The following is a 20,523-nucleotide window of genomic DNA, read 5'->3' on the forward strand; positions in this document are numbered from 1 at the left end:
GGTGTTTTTTTGACTTAAAAAATAAATTATTTCATTTTTCGCATATTTATGCAATAATATTACTATAATAAGTTCATTTATGCTATAATAAGTTTATTTAGCTATAATAAGTCAACGTGAGACATGACGAATCACACGAGACTAGTCGCCAACTATACCACACAAATAAAAAAATCGCACAAAAAAAACTGCACAAATTAAAAATTTGCATTAAAAAATCGCACAAAAAAAGACCGCATAAAAACAGGTTTGACTGTATTTCTAAAAAATAGGAGACCTTAGTTTTAAGATTACCCTCATACTTTATACTTCAGATACCTAGTTCTACTAATATTATTAGCTATTTAATTAAACAAAAAAATATGAATATTTTACTATTCAGTTTATCAAGTTAACTGAGTTACAGAATGTGCATAAACATCATCAAACTTATTTATCATAAGTAAATAATTATCTAGAACTGTTACACAAAAATTTACATTCTACAGAAAAATAAATATGAAGCTAAAACTCTCAAACATCTAATAACTTCAATGATTGCAATATTGAACTTGCTATATTTATATTATTAATATCTTGCACTAAAATTAAAAAATGACTATTGCAATCCATCATTAACAGTTTTTGATGTTAAAATATAAAATAGCTTTATCAATATTAATAAATTAGTAATTATAAATTATGGAAATGTAACAATGTAACAAACTTGGTTTGGCATTCACATATTTATATAAGTAATTCTGATGAGACAATTTAAAATGTACATATATGATAATATGACACAAAGAATATTCATATTTATTTCCAGTAGCTTTTTTCAAAACAATTAATATTTTTGATTATATTTAACAGCCATCTTTAGGTTCTTTCTTTGTTTCAAAGGTGAGTTTTCTAAAGTTTCTTCAAATGTCAGAACATTTATATAAATGATATAAAAGCAAACATTATGATTATTTGAGGTTTATAATAATAAGAACATTCATGAATTGAAATGCATTTATAATTTTGAGTTAATACATTCTCAGAAATATATCCATCAACATTGAGAATGGAATCTGTTTCATATTAATTCTTTTATGAATTGCTTTGAGAAAAGCTATTCTAAAGTTGTTAGGACATGCTTCTAGATCTTTGTCAATGCACACAAGAGAACATATTGTTGGCATTAGACTTTAGAAATACATACAACATTAGCAATCTTTGCCTCACAACAGAAACATGAAGTGTACTTGAATTGATTAATGATTGTAATCCTAGTAAAAATTCAAACCATGCAAGATTTGCTGAAATTTGTAAAACATTAAGCATGAGCAAGGTTTGAGGACTTCATTAAGTCAAAACAGAACCTATACGATATTTCCTATACGAGCTTCCATGCATTGAGAATATGCATGGAAGCTCGTATAGGAAATGGAAGGGCATTCAAAATACCATTCATGATATTTTCATTTTATAGCTTTTTTTTTTTTTTTATTTTTGTTTATCTTACTTAAATTTATATTATTTATATAATTGTTTCAATATATAAAAATCTTTTTAAAAGAATGAACGAACCTAAAGATGGATTTTAAATATATCCAAAAGTAGTAACTTCTATGGAAAACTCTATTGAAAAGAAACAAAAGAGCATTATTTATGTTTTCAATTTATTTACTTACTTAATAAGTTCCAGAACATATCCAACATGATGCTCATTAAAGGCGATGATAACAAATAATTTTTGAATATGCATCTTTATAATTGCTTTGCCAATAAGTGTTGCACCAAAAAACGTCCAGAAAGGAACTAGAAAATGACCACAAGTTATTCCTGCCAGGTCAAAAAGTGGATTAGGAATCTGTGAGAAATGAATAAAATAAATTAAATTAAACTGTATCAAAAATTAGCAGAATTGATTATAAGCAATAAATGAAAGATTTCAAGAATTTTGAATCCTAAATTTTTAGGATTTAAAATTTTATACAGTATATGTTATAAACAATTGATTTTTGAACTTTTTTTGCAATGTATTAAAAGAGCTCAGGTTTTATAACCACAAAAAACCAAAAAACTAGAACTAAAATTTTCAAAAGCAGCAAATTGAAAAATAAATTTTTATCATTAACACAGATAACAAAGAACTGAAATAGAATGAACAATTTATAAATCTCTATAATTTAAAATTTTTCAAGTAATATTTCCTTTTTGTTCCAGAAATATGCGATAACCATTCTTGAATTGTCCTAATAAGTCTAGTTTGTTCAGATATCATTAAAAATTTAGAAGTTCAGGGACTATTATAAATTTATATGATTTTCTTAAGACCAGATCCCTGTCATAATTATACTCAAGTAAAAGTTCTTGAGCATTTAAGCTATATTAAATGATGGTGATATCAACTCATTCTTAATTTCACAGTGTAATGCAATGGTCAATAAAAATGAAAAAATATCTGCTTATTTTAAATTTTTTTATTGTAAAAATTTCCTTACATTTCAATTTTGAAATGTAAGCAATACACATGCACATGCGTGGGTTGCTCTGGAAAATTTTAAAATATTGCTACCATTTTGCCAGTTTTAAATTTTTTCACCACTTCAAATTATTTATTGCACCAGTTTTACTTACTAATTAATGCAGGTGCTGGTAACCTTATCAGTTTGGTATCTAGAAAGCAAAAGTAACTTGTTAAATTGTCATTTACAAGAAGAGGGCCAAACATTCAGCTCTCCAATTTGAACGAAACTTGGTGAGCACATAGCCTTAAATACAAACAGCTCCTTGTCCAAATAATAGGACCCAATTTTCAAGCATTTCCATAAAATGGGCCTCTAAAAATTTAGTGTTTGGCTTATAAGTGTTTGGAAGTTTCATATACAAGAGTGGCAATGGCCAAGTGAATAAGATGCTAAGCACTAGAGTTAGCCGACATAGGTTCGATCCTTCGAAATTTTAGTTTATTTTTTTTTTGTGTAACATTACTATTCTATTATTTTACTGCATTATTATTACTGTTATTATTCCTCACATTTAAAGCTTATGAAACAAGAGATTAAAAATTGTGATGTCATTTCCTGTTTACTGAAAACAAGCCTCTGTAAATTTAACTCTTATGTTATTAAATAAAATTCTCTTCATATTTATTTTTAAATATGGTGGTATTGTGACATTCAAAGTGTAACAAGCATGAGTACACAAGGAAATTGTCCATAATATTAAAAAAAAAATAAAATGCTGTGACTTGCTGCCCTATTTTCATATCACTTGTCTTTTTCGTCCATGTGCAGTAACATCTGAAGCTTATTTGCTTGTGAGGACATAGCATATAAAATATGTGAAAATAAACGTGAAGAAATAAGTTTTATTTAACGACATAAAAGACTTAAATCTACAGAGGCTTGTTTTCTCTAAACAGGAAATGATATAAAACGAGAGATTAAAAACTGTGACAAAGTTTAATACTAATAATAATAATGCTAACGATGTGGTAAAATAATAAAGTTACACATAAAATTAACTAACTAAACCAGAACTCTGAAGATCTGAACCTACATCATCTAACTCAGTGCTTAGCACCTTATTCACTCAGTATCTAAAGATTTGAAACTTCCAAAGACTTATAAGCTAAACACTAAATTTTCAAAGGACCAATTTTTGGAAATGCTTGAGAAGTGGGTCTTATTATTTGCATGACAATCTGTTTGTGTTTAGTGCTTGATGCTAGCCAAGTTTTGTTCAAATTGGAGACCTGAACATCTGGCTCTCCCCTTTCTAGCAATAGGAATAATTTTTTAATGAATAATTCTGAACAACACATTTGATCACAATGTTTAAACAGTATTTCACAGGTTCTGTCATGTCAAAGTTTTTGATTTAGTCTACTGTAAAAAAGATCAAAGTGAAAAAGGTCACCCCAAAAAATTCCCCAAAATTTTTGTCAGTCGATAAAAACTCCCAATCTGGAAACACTGGGCGGCATTGCACAAAACTGCTTTCGGTTCTCAACATCACTTCCTAATTTTCTTCCCAAACTTGCTGTGTGATGTCATTAAATTGCTGGATGTGAACGAAGCTTGACATTTTGCTGTTTTTTTCCAAATTGTGATTTGTGATTCACTTTCACACTGAATGTCAAAACAATTGGACTAAGATTTTATCATCACTTGCTATCACCAGTATTATATTTTTATCACCATTTAATATTTTCTCTTCACACTTTAAAATTCTTTATATCTAAGGAGATATCTATAGACTTAGTAACTCTACACTGAGAAGATTAATGAAATTAGAATTATCAAGTGGTAAATTGTGGCATTAATCCTTTTTGTTGCAAGAGTACATTTAAAATACAAAAATGTAGAAGTTTCCTATGAAGGATTCCTACTCAAATTTTTGTTTTGAATTCCATGACTTTTCCTGACCCTCATGTCTTTTACGGTATGACACATTATGAACACACACTGTTTTATTTTGTTAAAGTCAAATTTTTTAACTTTTAGTTTTTTTTCTTCTAATTAACAGTTATATAATTTTTATAATCACTGAATTATTAAAATTAAAAATAAAATGCTTTATTAAATAAAAGTAATTTATCCTGTCATTAATCTACAACTATAATACTACATGGCTTTGAAAAAAGAAACAAGCCATTATTTATTTATTTTTAACAAATCCTGTATAATTGTGTACAAAAGCATAAATTTCTCCCTTAATAAATTTCCCAAAGTTTATAAAATATTAATAAACTGGAAAAAATCAGAAATTGTTTTATCAATACAATCAAAATTATTAAAATAAAAAATTATAAATAATACCATTTAAATTAAAATTATTTATCTTTTTTTGTACTTTGTTATAATTTATTTTCATCTGTTCATTAACACTGCCCTCAAACTGGGAGTGTAAATAGTAATTGTGAGAGATTTTGAGAGAGTTAAAATATTTCAAAAATATTTTATCAATGTCAGATTAATAAAAGTATTATAAATTCCTCTCTCAAATTCATAATACTGCATAATTTAATACAGCAGTTTTAAAATCCAGAAGTGTTTCAAAATTTAAAAATGACAACTGATATTGCTGTATGTTATATTTGGGACTTAGTTCAATCTCCTAGAACTTTGCAGTGATCTCCTCCCTGTTGAATTTTATGATAATTCATATAAACAATTAATATTAGTTTTAAAATTAATCTGCACTATCAATAAAAGAATCTCTATAATATTGAGAACTAAACAAAACTGAACATTAAACAAAATGTGTATTTTTTTTCAATATGATCACAATTTATAAAGTCTGATTTTAAGTGATTTTAAAATATTATTCTATTGCATTGTAAGATTGTAAGTTTTATGTTTCTAAATCATATAGTACATTGATAATTCAAGGACTTATCATACAGGAATGCATTTCATTTATAAGGAAAACTCAAATTTTTGAAATAGTCATTCTGCAAGATGCATTTCAAGTTTAGACCCCCCCCCTTTAGTTGCAGACTATACAAAAGATGTCGGTGCTGAAGATACAGCATTTATCAAATGAAAGCAGCAGTGTAAACTTTTATTTCAATTTCCTCAATATAAGAAAAAATACACATAATAGTACACATGTATATTTTTTCTTGTATAACAGAACTGTAATAAAAGATCACTATGTTTTCTCCTTAATTGTTAAATTATGGAAGAATAAACTTCTAATTTAGCAAAAATTATTTTAACAAACACCTCGTAAGAAACAACTATATGGAAAAAGTTATGTTTGAAATTGATAAAAAGATTATTCCTTTTTGAAGCACTATCTTTATGGCAATATATGTAGATGATATATTTCTGATGTATGAAATTACTAAAACTGATTTTAAGTGGATTCTAAAATTTGTTAATGATTTAAACCCTTGTATAAAATTTGAAATAGAATTGGAAATGAATAAAAAATTCAATTATTTAGACATTACAATAACTAGACCTGACAAAAACTTTTATGTAAGAACATATGAAAAACAATGTAATATGGAAAAAATGATAAATTATAGATCATATTGCCCCATTAACTGCAAAAAAGAATGTTATTGAACCTTAGCCAAGAATAACAAATTTACAGGATATAATGAGATATCAACAGAATTTAAAACAGAAGTTTTTATTTAACAATTATCCAAATGCATTACTAAACAAATGGATTAAAAATCATAATTTGTATAGATTTAATGTAAAGGTTAACAATAGTGATAATAAATTTTTATGTTCAGGGCATATTCAAAAAATATAACAAAGTATTTAGAAAATGTGGTATTAATCTAGCAACATATAATAAATCAAGAGATCTGTTAATTAAAACAAATAATTCATGTATGGAAAAATTGAAAATGTACAGTATAGTTTATAAGTTAAATTGTACTTGTGATAACAAAGTGTACTATATTAGTGAAACTGGTAGATCTTTAGGTATTAGAGTACAAGAGCACGAATCTGCAATCAGATTAAAGTACAAACAATCACCATGATTTATCCATTGTAACAAATATAATTGTACCATTGACAAAAATCATGTAAAAATATTAGCTAAAGAAAAAATTATTTAGAAAAATTTAAAGAGCATATAATGATAATGAATAATAATAAAACATTAATAAATTTAAATAGAGGAATGGAAACAGATGACGTATGGGATGACATCATCTTCAGTAATAAGTGCTATAGATGCAGGTGGAATAGTGAGTGTCTTGTATATCTGTGCACGTGGTTCTAATAATTGTAGAAAGGTCAGTGATGGTTTTAAAATTTGTATAATTTACCTAATTCATTTGTAATTGTGTACTTTCTAAAAAACATTTTTAGCCTAAAGAGGGATGGGATGTGTAGCATCCAAAATACATAGCATTAAAGGTTTAATAAAAAGTTGATTTTGTAGTCTTGGTCTTTAGTAAAAAACACTTATAGGAGGCATAACATAAAATTAAATGTTATTAACCAACATAGTGTTTTTGAAATAAAAAAAGACAAAGTTTTCTAAGAAATAAATTGTCCATAAGTCTAATACTTTTAGAAAACAACTATATGATTATTTGGATTTAATCCAAAGACAACTTATAAGAAATGTTGTTAACTGAAATAACTTTTGCTAGATTAAAGGATTTTTCTTAATTGCAATATCAAAAATTAATTTTAAAATTATTAGATTTGATTTTATATAAAAATTTTTGTTTCAAACAGTATTGTACAATAGTTTCAGTTGTTATCCAAATTGTTTTTCTTCTGAAAAATTTATCTTCTATTGTCTAAATTTATAAAATTTCAATGCAAAATAAGTTATTTAATTAAGCTTTTGTACAAAGAAAGCAATTACTTACCGAAGCACACGCAAGAATTCCAAAAAATCCAACTCTTTCGACTAGTTTTTCGATTGCCAGTTTTGTCTTATCAATAAATGACTAAAAATAAAAATTTTGTAGTTTTAATATTACATGCTTATTTACATTTGATTAAATTATCTTTGACATATTAATTATAATACTATAACATTCCATACAAATTATTATTTATACAAAGTCTGTGCCAAAAGTTCACACACATTTTAACAAGCTGCAGGTTTTGGTTTTTCCATACTATACATTAAATTGATTCAATTCATCCTATATTTTTCAAAATAAAATAACTTTCATTGAACTACTTAATTTAGCAATTGAAATAACATTTTACATTTTGTTTCGTTATTATGAACTATCATTTCTAATACCAATCTTTTCATTCTTTTTTTAATACAAACTGATTTATAAAACTTGAAAGATAAAAAATATAATAATTTGAAATATTAACATTATTTCCTTTTAAGTTTTTTATTTAAAAATATAAAGAAAAATATTACTTAAAGAATAAACTGTATCTTATTCTAGAATGAAATAAATTATTTTCTAACCTGTTCTTCTGGATGTTCTTTTTTTTTTCGAATTAATTCTTCAAACTGTTTCAATTCGTCGTCATCTGGATCTTGTCCCGATAATCTTGCTAAAATTTAATTAGTTAAATTTATTACAGATTACAATAAAATTACGGTAATTACCTAATGCTAAAAATCATATTTAATTTTCTGTTAATTATGTATTTAAACAACATAATCAAGACTGAACTACATAATCACTAAGCATAACTTCCTGGGCTATTTTTGGGTTGTAAGAAAGCTTATTAATCCAATAAATTTGGACTCTGCTTCAAATTTCCTACATTATTTGGATTTCTTATGAACTGAAAATAGTCTGGAAAGTTAGACTTAATATATCTACTTAAAGGGGGCGCTGTTGACAGTGCTGGCTGCTGGCGTGTTTTTTCTGCGAGTTACTGTTTCGAACTACAATTTATTGTCTGCCATTAATTGACTTTATAGAAGATGTCTTTTTCTACTGTGATACTTTCTTTCTTTTTTAATTTTGTTCTTTTTGCTTGTTATTGGAGGAGTCGAACTTAACCCAGGCCCAATGTCTCGTACACCACCTTCTTCACCTCGCAATAAAGCTTCGACTTCTGCCGGTAAATGCCGTCGATCTCCAAGCGAACCAACGTTGAAATCGTCTCGACTGGAGGACTATTTTGCATCGCAGGATATTCCTTCTCAACTACCTCAGAAGATTCTGTGTCTCCTCGAGGAACGTTTTGATACTATTCTATCGAAACTGGAGGAATCGTAGTCGAAATTTGACTGGCTGTCTAATTTACATAAGGAATACGACGAACGTCTGTCTCGCCTGGAAGGAGAAATTGCTGAACTTTCGTCCTTTAAAACTGTATGTATGGATAAACTTTCTCTTCAAAATTATTATATAGACTCGGTTCATAACGAATCGAAGAAGGATAATATCATTGTTTCTGGTTTGAGTGGCGATGACGAGGAAATAGTTAATAATGCTAATCGCTTTATTGAATTATTTAAAAGACAGAGCAGGAAGTCTATTCCTTTAGTTAATAGTTATCGAATATCGGGAACTCGACTTTTTTTGTTTAAACTCTGTAGTCAAGATGACAAAAGAGTTATCTTTAAAAATTTAAAGAAAATTCAGGCGTCGCCGTCATTCTTGCGCATTAGAGTCTTTGACGATTTGTCATACAGATCAAGATTAAGGCGTAGAAAACTGTTGCCCTTTTTTGCGGAAGCAAAATCTTTGAAAAAAAAAGTATTTCTGAAAGCCGACTGCCAGTCAGGCAGTCGGCTTTCAGAAATACTTTTGCTGTTGATGGTGACAAATTTACTTTTAATTTGGATACGAATGAACTACAGAAGATCGATACTTTTTTAGACAAACCCAGCCAAAAAGGTTAAGTGGAACAACTGCTAACGAGACAAATAAAACTTTGGAAATGAGGATATTGTCTTGGAATTGCCAAGGAACGCTGGACTTATCAGTGAATGACCAAGAGTTCATTTATATATTGCAAAATTATGATTTAGTTGCTTTAACTGAGACATGGTTAACTAAGTATTTCAAACCGGTTCTCTCTATGTTGAACCCAGATTTGTTTCTATATGAACAACTTGCTAAAAAACCAATTGGTCCCGGTCGTCCTTATGGCGGTCTTATTCTTGCAGTTTCCCAGAAATTGGGCTCCTCGGAAATGTTGTTTAACTCCGATAATCTTATGGTGATTAAATTAAATTATGGAAGATTTTTTTGTTCACTTAGTCAAAGCTTGATTATTGTTCTTGTTTATATGAGAATAGATCTTTATGATTTTCTGTTAAAAAAACTGGAAGACTTGTTGATGAATTTCCCTGACAACGATATAGTTATTTTAGGTGACACGAATGCCAGAATAGGCGAAGAACTAAATAATTTTTATGCTGGGAGTAATATTAATGTTCTAAATTCCTGAAGATCTAATGACTTAACACTGAACCAAAGAGGAAAAAGTTTTTTAAAACTGATTAAGTCGCATGGATTATATATTTTAAATGGTCGATGTGCCTCAGACAATCCAGCTAAATTCACTTTTCTTTCAACAGTTGGTCTATCTGTTATAGATCTAATAACAGTAAATGTTTATTTATTAGATAGATTATTGGATTTTAGAGTTCTTGATATTTTCAATTCTGATCACTTTCCAATCCCAATTTCATTTGAATTTACAATAGATAGCGTACGGACTCTGAAACTCCCAAAAATTCGTTACGTATGGAAACAAGATAGATCGGATGACTATTTATCTTTGGTTAGCTCGCTGTATACCTCGATTAAGACAACTTTTTTGCTGGATGCGCAGAGTTACTATGATGAACTATTAAACATTTTGTTGACTTCGGCTTTACGATGTGGGATGGTCAAGAAGAACATTTCCTTGTTATCATTTGAGAAGCAATGGTTTGATCCACAGTGTCTACGTTTAAAGAAATCTAAGAACCGAATACTACGAATGTTTCGAAGAAACAAAAGTAGAAACCTCTTGGACGAATATTGTAAATTAAATAAAAGCTACAAGTCGCTATGTAAGGCGAAGAAAAAGATCTTTTTGGCTAAAATAAATTCACTATTATTGAAGACAAAAAATACTAGAGATTTTTGGTCACTAGTCAATAAGTTTCGAATTAAGAAACCGTGTGAAAATGCTATATCTCCCTCGGATTGGTTAAACTATTTGCAAGAGTATTTCGCTGGACCAGATACAGTAATTTATATCGATGTAAGTCTTAATAATACTGTGCCTCTTTTGGATGACTTTATTACCCTGAGCGAATTAGAAGTTGTAATCAGAAAACTAAGATCATCTAAGGCCCCAGGTCCTGACAATATAAGGAATGAAATGATAAAATGCCTTTCTACAGAAATACTAATGGATATATTAGATATGTTTAATTCCTTTTGGTCTAGGCGCTCCTTTCCACTATCTTGGAAACAAATTGCTTTGAGAATGATATATAAGAAGGGATGTAGGCAGACGCCAACTAATTATAGACCAATCGCTTTAATTAATGTATTTAGAAAGGTCTTTTCAACTATTGTTGCAAATCGACTCCGGATTTGGATGAACGAATTTAATATTGTTACACCTGTTCAAGGAGCATTTGTTAAAAATAGAGGTGTTGAATATAATTTGTTTATTTTGACCGGTCTTATTCAAATATCACTATCGAGGAAACGAGGGAAATTATATACCGCATTTATTGACCTCAAGAAAGCTTTCGACACAGTTGATCATGATTTGTTATGGTATAAGCTTAGAAGCATTGGTCTTTCTTCGTTTTTTGTCAACTTACTTAAGAGTCTCTTCTCCAATACTAGATATTTTATAGAAACTTTTTCATTAAGCACTGATTATGTTGAGTCCAATAGAGGGCTACCTCAAGGAGAACCACTGAGTCCTATCCTTTTTGTTTTGTTTTTGAACGATCTCCCTGGGCTTCTGAGAGGTAAAAGTTCTATGATACCTTTATCTTCTCATGTTGAAATTAACTGTCTTCTTTATGCTGATGATATCCTTCTCTTGGCTAATTCGGCTTCTTCGCTTAGAGAAAGACTTAATCTTACTTGGAAATACTGTGAAGATAATCGATTGGCAATTAATTTGGAAAAGACAAAGCTTATGATCTTTCGTAGAGGTGGAAAACTTAAAAAAACAGATAGTTTTAGTTTAGAAAACCATAGATTTGAAATTGCGTCTAACTTTAAATATCTGGGTATTTATTTCTCTTCACATGGTACATTCTCCTATCATTTAAACAAGGTGTTACCTGCTGCAAGATCTAGGATCTCCAATCTCGTCTCGTTACTTATTAAAATCAAAGCGTCTTCATTAAATAACTACTTTAAACTATTTGATTCTTTGATTGGACCAAGTATGTTTTATGCTTTCCCGGTTTGGGGCGGTGTTTTAGTGGACAAGTTTGAACCGATACAATTATTCTACTTTAAGCGGGTGTTTCATATTAACAGATCTGTCTCGGGGTCTGCATTGAGAATGGAATTGGGAAGACCTCCCCTTGCAATTGGATTGGTGATAAAATTGTTTAGATTTTGGAGGAAACTAGTTGACCTACCGGAAGACGATTATCGAAAATTGACATATACAAGACTTTCAAAGATGGATGGTAATTCTTTTTTGAAGCCATGGCCAGCTATCGCTAAAGGATTATTAAATAATATAGGATTGTCATATAGCTATATGTGTTTAAGTGAGAGTCAGTTCTTTCTGGACTGTGATCGACGATTGAGAGACCTGTATTGGTTTAGGGATGTTCAATATTTGACTGAAAGAGGCTGGAACAGTGAAATCTTCCTTAATGGAAAGTGGAGTCCAATGCCTTATTTATTGTCTGATTTGAGTTATAAACTAAAGTCATTTGGTGCACAGTTTAGACTAAATAGGTTCTCCATAAACCTAAATGGCAAATCAATTAATATCTCGGACGACTCAGAGTGTTTTTTTTTGTGGATCAGTAGTGATGGATATGAGAAAACACCTTCTCGATTCTTGTAACTTCTTTTTGGATATCCGAGCTGCTACTCTTGCCATCTGATTTTTGTTATCAAATTATACTCGGTGATAATTTTTCCAAGCTAACTTTGTATAAATTATACAATTTCTTTGTTCATGTGGCTACCTTAAAACAATAATGTTCTTTTAACCCCCTTTGTAATAACAAAAGTTATATCAAATAATAAAGATTAATTGATTGATTGATATATCTACTTAAAAAAGATACACAAAACATAATTTTGACAAAATTTTAAATCATTTTTATTTGAAATTTTAGCATTAATGAGTTGTTAAAATTTTGATAAGAACACAAAATGGTAGATTTATTCAAACATTTTGCAGTATAAAATTTATATACTGAATTTTATTTTGATGGAAGTTTTATTTCAATGAAATTAAAAATTAATTTTAAAAAATTTCAGCATTAAAAAAATATTACAAAACCAAAAAATGTCATTTTGATTTTCAGCTTATTTGCCAATTAACTAAAAATTTTTGGATAACAGTCAATATAAATTTTAATGAGGTTATAAAACTGAATTTTTACAAAACTTACATGCTTTGGCCATGAAATATGGAGGTAATTCACCTAAAGCTGTGCCAGCACCCTTAAAAGATTAGAAAAAATATTAAATAAAATAAAAATTATATAAAAGTTATATATAAATAAAAAGTAGATGAATGTCAGAGTTGAATGCTAAGTAAGTTAAAAATACAGTGGAACCTCAGTATACGTCTGCTTTAGAATATGTCCAATTCGGAATACGCCCTGTTTGGACGAAACAAATTTTGCTCGGTATACGACTTAATTCAATTATACGCACCATCTATGAACAAGTAGCACTATCGGTGTACTAGACCAGACTAGATGTTCTCGGTTCCACGGTTTATTACTTTGTTAAATTTCTTCTGATTTTAATTTGTAAGTAAAATTTTATTATTTTTATTAATCGTGAATTGCAAAAAGGCAAATGAAAAGCAACAGAAAACTAAAAAAAATGAAATCACAATGGAACTGAAAAAAGAGAACGTTGAGAAATATGAAGGTGGCACGGGTGTTCGAGATTTGACCGTTGCATACCGTATTCCGAGAACGACGATATCGACAATCGTGAAAAATAAAGACATTATTAAATCTGCTAACGTTGAAAAGGGGTTATATCAATTTCTAAACAAATTATTAGTATTAAGGAGAGTTTGATTTCATTTGATTTTGATTTAATGATTTAAATAATATAATACACTATACTGTAATAACTTCAAAAATCTATAATAAAATTTATTTTTTATTAATGTGCTCAAACGGTGTTTAAATTATTTTACAACCCCATTGATATACCATATCAAGAGGGGGTTTTTTTTAACATGAGAACGGATTAATAATTTTTACATTACTTCTTATGGGAAAAGTTGCTTTAGTATACATCCTATTCGGTATAAGTTCAAACATTGGGAACGGATTAAGGTCGTATACCGAGGTTCCACTGTACAAAAATCCATTTGATAATATAGTTAAACCATGTACATATGTCCCAAGAATAATTAACATTTACCTATAATTTACACCATATTTTTCTGTTGTAAACTTTTTCTTTTAGTCAGTTCTATACAAAAATTTTCTTGTAAATTACTTTTCAGTTTTTCTACATTTCTTTAAATTTACATATTTTGACTGATTAAATCCATAATTTTTAAAGCCATATTTTCATCAACAAGAAACAGAAATTAAAATAAATGAATTTTTATGACGTAGATAATGCTACTGTTGCCAATCTGCCATAATTAATTCAGTTCTAGTACTGTTTGAGTAAAGTATTTCCATATGGGCATGGGATTTAAAGTTACTTCACTACAAACAGTCTACTAATCTTTTTCAACCACATAATAAAGAAAATGAAAGCTAAGAAAAGAATGTATAATCTCTCACTATACAAGAAACTACAGGTATTGAAATAAGTAGACTCCTGTATGGAAACAAAAGTAAACCTCATAAGTATACCAAACATCCCAAAGCCTGATACAAAGATACTCAAGTCTACCTCTAGTACCAAATTAATTAGTATCTAATCATTAATAATAGTGAATTTATAGCCAGATTATTTAAAGTGATCATTTTGGTTGAGTAAAAAGTAAACCTCATGAAGTGACTAAAAATTTCAATTTTGATTTCAAATACAATTGTTAAACGTTGATAGAACATTGATAATAATGTTAAAAAGAGCAGTTCATTTACCAAGAAAAGAAAATGTCATGAAGATATGAACTTAAAGAAATACTACAAGATTAAATTCTCTCTCTCAGACCCAGAACATTCTTATTGATAGACTGAGAATAAGGGAAAAAGTTTTTAAAATTGCAAAAAACTTCAATTTACGGATATTTAAAGCATCAAATGCATGAATAGATTCTTTTAAAAGAAGACATAACCTGATCTATAAAATTGAACGGTGAGAGTAAAAGTATTAATCCTAAAACAGTGAAAGAGAGGAAGGAGAAAATAAATTCATTTCTTGAAGACTGAAAACCTAAAGACATATTTTAGGTTGACTAAATAGATTTACTTTTCAGTCTTCTACCTGGTAAAACTTTTGCTTTTGTGGGAGAAGTGCCACAAAGGAAAAATGAATAAACAGAGGTTAATAAGAATCAAAAATTAAAGACAACTGAGTTCCAACAACAAAAAAATTATTTCGTTCTTGAGTTCATGTCCAAGTCATCCATCTGAAAATTAGTGAACTCAAGTTCTTACCTCCAAACTGTACTAGTGATATAACCTCTTAAAATAAGGATTATTTTTGCTGTTGAAATAACTTCATTAGGATTTAAGTATGCAGATATAAAAAACTAAAGCATTGCACATAGCAGGTGCAAGATGTAAGTGTAATAATGTTCACTTCTATTAGGTGGAAATTCAAAACAAAATTAAGCATTCGTGATGCAATGCACTTTATTAAAAAATCATGCGATGAGATAAAGCAATCAATAATTGTAAACTGTTTTAGAAAAACTGGATTAGATTTTAATGGATGTCGAGTTTGGGAAGTGTTTGAAAGTGGGGTAAACTGACAATTGAAAAAACATGGAATATGAAAAAAGCATTTGATGACCTTGTTAGAGTTAACAGTGCTTTAAATATATGTGAATACTTAAACCTTAATGAAGCTACTCATCGACTTAAAATACCAGGATGTGATGAGGAAGAGGAGGAAGTTATTTGTGCTATACAAACTTTTTAAACCTTTTTGTGTTTCTTTTGTTAAAACTGTGTCTTTATTTCTAATTGTTTTTATTTCACAACGAAGTCTAAATGGTGAATGTCAAACACATCTGGTAAAATACCGATGTTATCATTCATTATAACAAACAACAGTAAGTCAACAATAGAAGTAAACTGAAAGTTGGTTTTAATGTAATTTTATAAAAAATTTGATGCAAATGATCATAAAAGCCATAATTATGCCAATAGAAGAGGGGTGGAACAAATATACAAAGGATACAGTACTGAATAAAGTGGATGTGTAGATAGTCTAAGGTCTTAAATTGTCACTTCATTGTGAAATAAAAACACGTTTTTGTCATTTAATAGTGAAAAAGAAAATATTCAAGGCAAGTTCAATAGAAAACTGGAAAAACACCATTAAAATTTGGGAGGATGAGCAATATATCATAGTAATTTTGACACATGAAACTTCAAATCACAGTTAATAGTAACTGCAACTGACAACATTGTTGACATGGAAGAACATAAGGCAGCATGCTGAGAAAACAGCAGCACCTCTCAAGTAGTGCATAAAGGAAGAACAGCATAATATTGTCAGATTTTTGACCAGCAGGGTATAAAACCAAGTGAAATCCATTGGTGTAAGCAAGTATAGTATGAATAGAATTCTAGGTTCAAAAACAGAACAGTTCTTCAGAAAATTCTTCACAGAATTCACTACAGTTCCAGCACAGATTATGACACATGCTGATTAGTTTACCACTAGCTTACAAAATTCCATAACTTGTTTGTTCTCCCTCATGTCACATTGGTATATCTATATTGCTTTCGTATATATATTTTTATTTTATCTTTCACATTCTGTATTCATTTGTATTAATGTGCTCATAGTATGTTTGTAGACACACATACATATAGAACATTGCTTAAATTTATATTTATTCATTTATGATTGTATTCTGTACATTTTTTGTGTTTTTGTTCCATTTACAGAAACAATCAAAGTTCTTAAATGCTCTATTTTTTGAATTTTTTTTTTATTTTTTTCTTTATTCTAAATGATAATCATTAAAGTATTGGGTTGTTCGGAAAATTCGTAGCGATTTTTAAGAGAAATAAAAAAAATTGTTTTAAAACTAAAAATGTATGTATGCACCATTGTTTTTAATGACGTGTTGCCATCTATGGGGCAGCTTCATGATACCCTCTTCGTAGAACTTTCCGGTTTTTCCCGCGAAAAACTGATCCACGTGGTTTTTGCAAGCTTCCAAAGTATCAAAGTTTTTATCATGAAGGGAATTTTGTAGAGAACGGAACAAATGGTAGTCCGACGAGTCAAGGTCGGGTGAGTAAGGGGGTGGGGTAAAACATCCCAGCCTAGTTCCAATAATTTTTGGCGTGTTCGTAAAGACGTGCGAAGGTCTGGCATTATCTTGGTAAAACACAATGCTTTTTCTATTGGCCAGTTCCGAACATTTTTTCTTTAATTGCCATGTTCAGCTTATCCAATTGGGAACAATACTTATCAGAATCAATTGCTTGATTCTGTGGAAGCAGCTCGTAGTACAGGATTCCTTTCCAATCCCACCAGACAGTGAGCGTGACCTTCTTTGGACGAAGACCGGCCTTTGGAGTTTTTAATGGTGATTCATTTTTCTTACCCCATGATCGTTTTCGGCTGATGCTGTTATAAATGATCCACTTTTCATCACCTGTCACTAAACGCTTCAGAAAAGGGTCATTTTCATTTCGTCTTTCAAGAGAATCACAAATGGAGATGCGATCCAGTAAGTTTTTTCCGTTAAGTCGTGAGGTATCCAAATGTCGTAACGATTCACGTATCCGAGCTTCTTTAGATGTTGAAATACAGTACTGTCTGATGATTTCACTATGTCTGCAATCTCTCGAGTTGTGTAATGAGGGTTTTCATCCAATAATGCTTTGATCTGGTCCTCTTCAATAACAGGAGGTCTTCCTGAGCGAGGAGCATCTTCAAGGCTGAAATTACCCGTTTTAAATTTTGCAAACCACTTTCGAACAGTTGATTCTGATACAGCACTCCCGCCATAAACACCACACATTGTTTTTGCTGTTTGTACAGCATTTTTGCCTTTACGAAAAAAGAAAAGAAACAAGTGTCGATAATGCACGTTGTTTGCATCCATTTTTTGCAATGAGACAAATTAAACGCTATTTGAATAATCTTAACGGTTTTTTTGTAACGGACGCGTCTCAAGGTCATTTATCGTAATATTCATTGGTTTGTACAATTCTAATCATTTTTGCGTCAATTGGTGTCTCGACTGTCGGCTATCAAAAATCGCTACAAACTTGCCGAACAACCCAATTATAATGTAACTAATGCTTTCAACCAAATTTAAAATTGCTGGAATTTCATGGTGATGTTTGTATTAATTCTTTGCTTAACCCTTACCCAGCCAAGGTACCGATCTATCGTTACCCTAATTGTTTAGCAAAACCACCAGGGTACCGATTGATCATTACCCTGTTAACAATCGATTTTTATAAAATTTATCGACAACAGATGTCAGCACTTGACGGCATCGTTTTGTTTATCGTCTGTTTCACATATTTTTGTCCAGGTGGTGTTTTGTTGACTTAAAAAATTTTAATTATCGATCTTTTTTCTTAATTTTTCATTTTCTGATAATTTTTTATTTCATTTTTAGCATATTCATGCAATAATATTACTATAATAAGTTCATTAATGCTATAAGTTTATTCAGCTATAATATGTTAATGCATTATAAATATTCAAGTTATGACCTTCAGTTCTGATATTTTATAATTTTTTTAATTTTTAATTTTTTTTTTAATCTAAAATATCAGCAAATGTTACATCTATTGCTACTGGTAATCATATGTTTATTACAAAAATATATAATCTTGTTTGATATGAAATGAATAAAGTATATTAGTTCATTATATTATTTGAAAGCAGAATAAAGTTCAAATTTCGAACAAATGTTTCATATAATTTGTGATAATTTCACAACGAATACATGTATAAATGTTATATCAAATTGTACAGAACAATATTCTACGTCATTCCGGCTCAGTGACAATAAGAATGAAGTAGCCAGACAATGTTAATTTTGACAAAAAGTAACAAATTTTCAAATTTGAATGTCAGTTATCATATGATATATTTTTTTTCTCATAAATTTTTCAAACAAACTTTATTGAAAAATGTCATATTTAAAACTAACTATATTGATAAATATATGTGATTTTTTTCATATGAATAAATAATAATTTAATTTTTGGTGAATTTTTAAAATAATATTGCCCGATTCACCTATTTTGCCCTTGGCTGTTTTTACAAAATAAGGGGGCGTGGCAAACGGCAGGCTAAGGGTTAATAAAGAAAGTAGTTTAATTTTAGAATATCTTTGCTTGGATTCTTGTCAATTTTAATTTTTTGCTGTCAAATGATAAATCACATAAAAGTAAAATAGTTTATGCATTACAAGGAATTAGAATTCTTTACAAGTATACAAGAGAATGATGCCAATGATTGATTTTAAGAGCCATTTGCCCATTTTTGAAGATGCTTATTATTATTTTGCTCTGCATCATTTTAAATTACAATGTCTTCTTTTCTCTTAACATAAATTTATTAAAATTTTTAATATATAGGTTAAATAAGTGCAAATAATATAAAAAGTTAATATTGTTTTCAAAGAATTTTTTAAATTATAAAAATGGCACAGCTCTGCAATGTGAAGCAAAATACAATAGAATCTTGTTTTAATAGATTACTATGGCTGCCAAAAATCATCCATTGTTCTGAAAATCTGTTATATCATAAACAACAGATTTCCTGCATACTCAGGAAAATATCCATCATTAAAAATATTTCTGCTTTTTAACCCCTACATACAAGAAATATCAGTACTTGAAATTATTCAGTTTCTTGAGATCTCTATTCTTTATTCTATAGAAACACATATGTTACAAGTTTGTATATTATGCTATATATGTGTAGAATAAAGCTGACAGAAATTGTATATACTGTAAGCACAGAGTCAAAGTACAGGGTGATTCAAGTCACAGAAATATTAAAAGATTAATAACTCGCAAACTATTTACAGTAAGATGATGCAGTTTTCACAGAAATGCTTAGAAAGAAATGGGATTTTTTGTGTAATAAAAATTTTAGTACCAAAATAGTTATATTTCTTGCTATAGATTGCACTGTAGCATTTGTAAATTTGTTAAAATAAGAATAAAAAAATAAAAATGTTCTTAGTGTAAGCTCTAGTAACAACTACACAAATTATGTAATCTTATCAAGCACCATCTAATGGCAAGAAATGTAACTATTTTGGTACAAAAATTTTTATTACACAAAAAATCCCACTTCTTTCTAAGCATTTCTGTGAAAACTGCATCATCTTACTGTAAATAGTTTGCGAGTTATTAATCTTTTAATATTTCTGTAACTTTTGAATCACCCTGTATATATGCTCATTAGCACTTCACTTGACTTCATGGTTTGTTTTGATGCTGCATTTCTGCCTATTGAATACAACAACCACTTGATATTAGCAATGTCATGTACAGCCTGTTTGTTGATGCTGACACTCATCAGCAAGGTCTTCATGTCTTGGAAAGACTCAATGGTCTTGCTAAATTTTGGCACTACACTTGGACTAACATCTGAATGTTCACTAGATGGCTCCTCCTCAATTGTATCAGTCTTCTGACTCTCTTTGTACAATTCTTCAATTTAACATATCCCAGATGTAACCTCATTGAACTACAAATTCCTGGAAACACCAATATATTAACTAAATGTTAATATTTGAGTCTTTCCAGGGTGTTTTGGCTGTTAACCTAAAT

At 29.3% G+C, this 20,523-nt stretch overlaps 1 protein-coding gene across 2 annotated transcripts in view; it reads right to left on the reverse strand.

Annotated features, from left to right (window-relative positions):
• The window catches only part of LOC136983812 (vacuole membrane protein 1-like), a 69,451-nt gene that overhangs the window by 11,850 nt on the left and 37,078 nt on the right, over positions 1-20,523 (reverse strand). For both annotated transcript variants that reach the window (XM_067280676.1, XM_067280677.1), the window contains exons 7-10: positions 12,994-13,045; positions 7,894-7,982; positions 7,328-7,408; positions 1,659-1,837 (exon numbers count right to left, since the gene is read on the reverse strand). In XM_067280676.1, coding sequence (XP_067136777.1) covers positions 1,659-1,837; positions 7,328-7,408; positions 7,894-7,982; positions 12,994-13,045 — 401 coding nt within the window. The remainder of the gene's footprint in view (positions 1-1,658; positions 1,838-7,327; positions 7,409-7,893; positions 7,983-12,993; positions 13,046-20,523) is intronic.

The sequence above is a fragment of the Centruroides vittatus genome, unplaced genomic scaffold (assembly GCF_030686945.1).
Source record: "Centruroides vittatus isolate TY-2023 unplaced genomic scaffold, ASM3068694v2 contig_89, whole genome shotgun sequence".
Taxonomy (NCBI): domain Eukaryota; kingdom Metazoa; phylum Arthropoda; class Arachnida; order Scorpiones; family Buthidae; genus Centruroides; species Centruroides vittatus.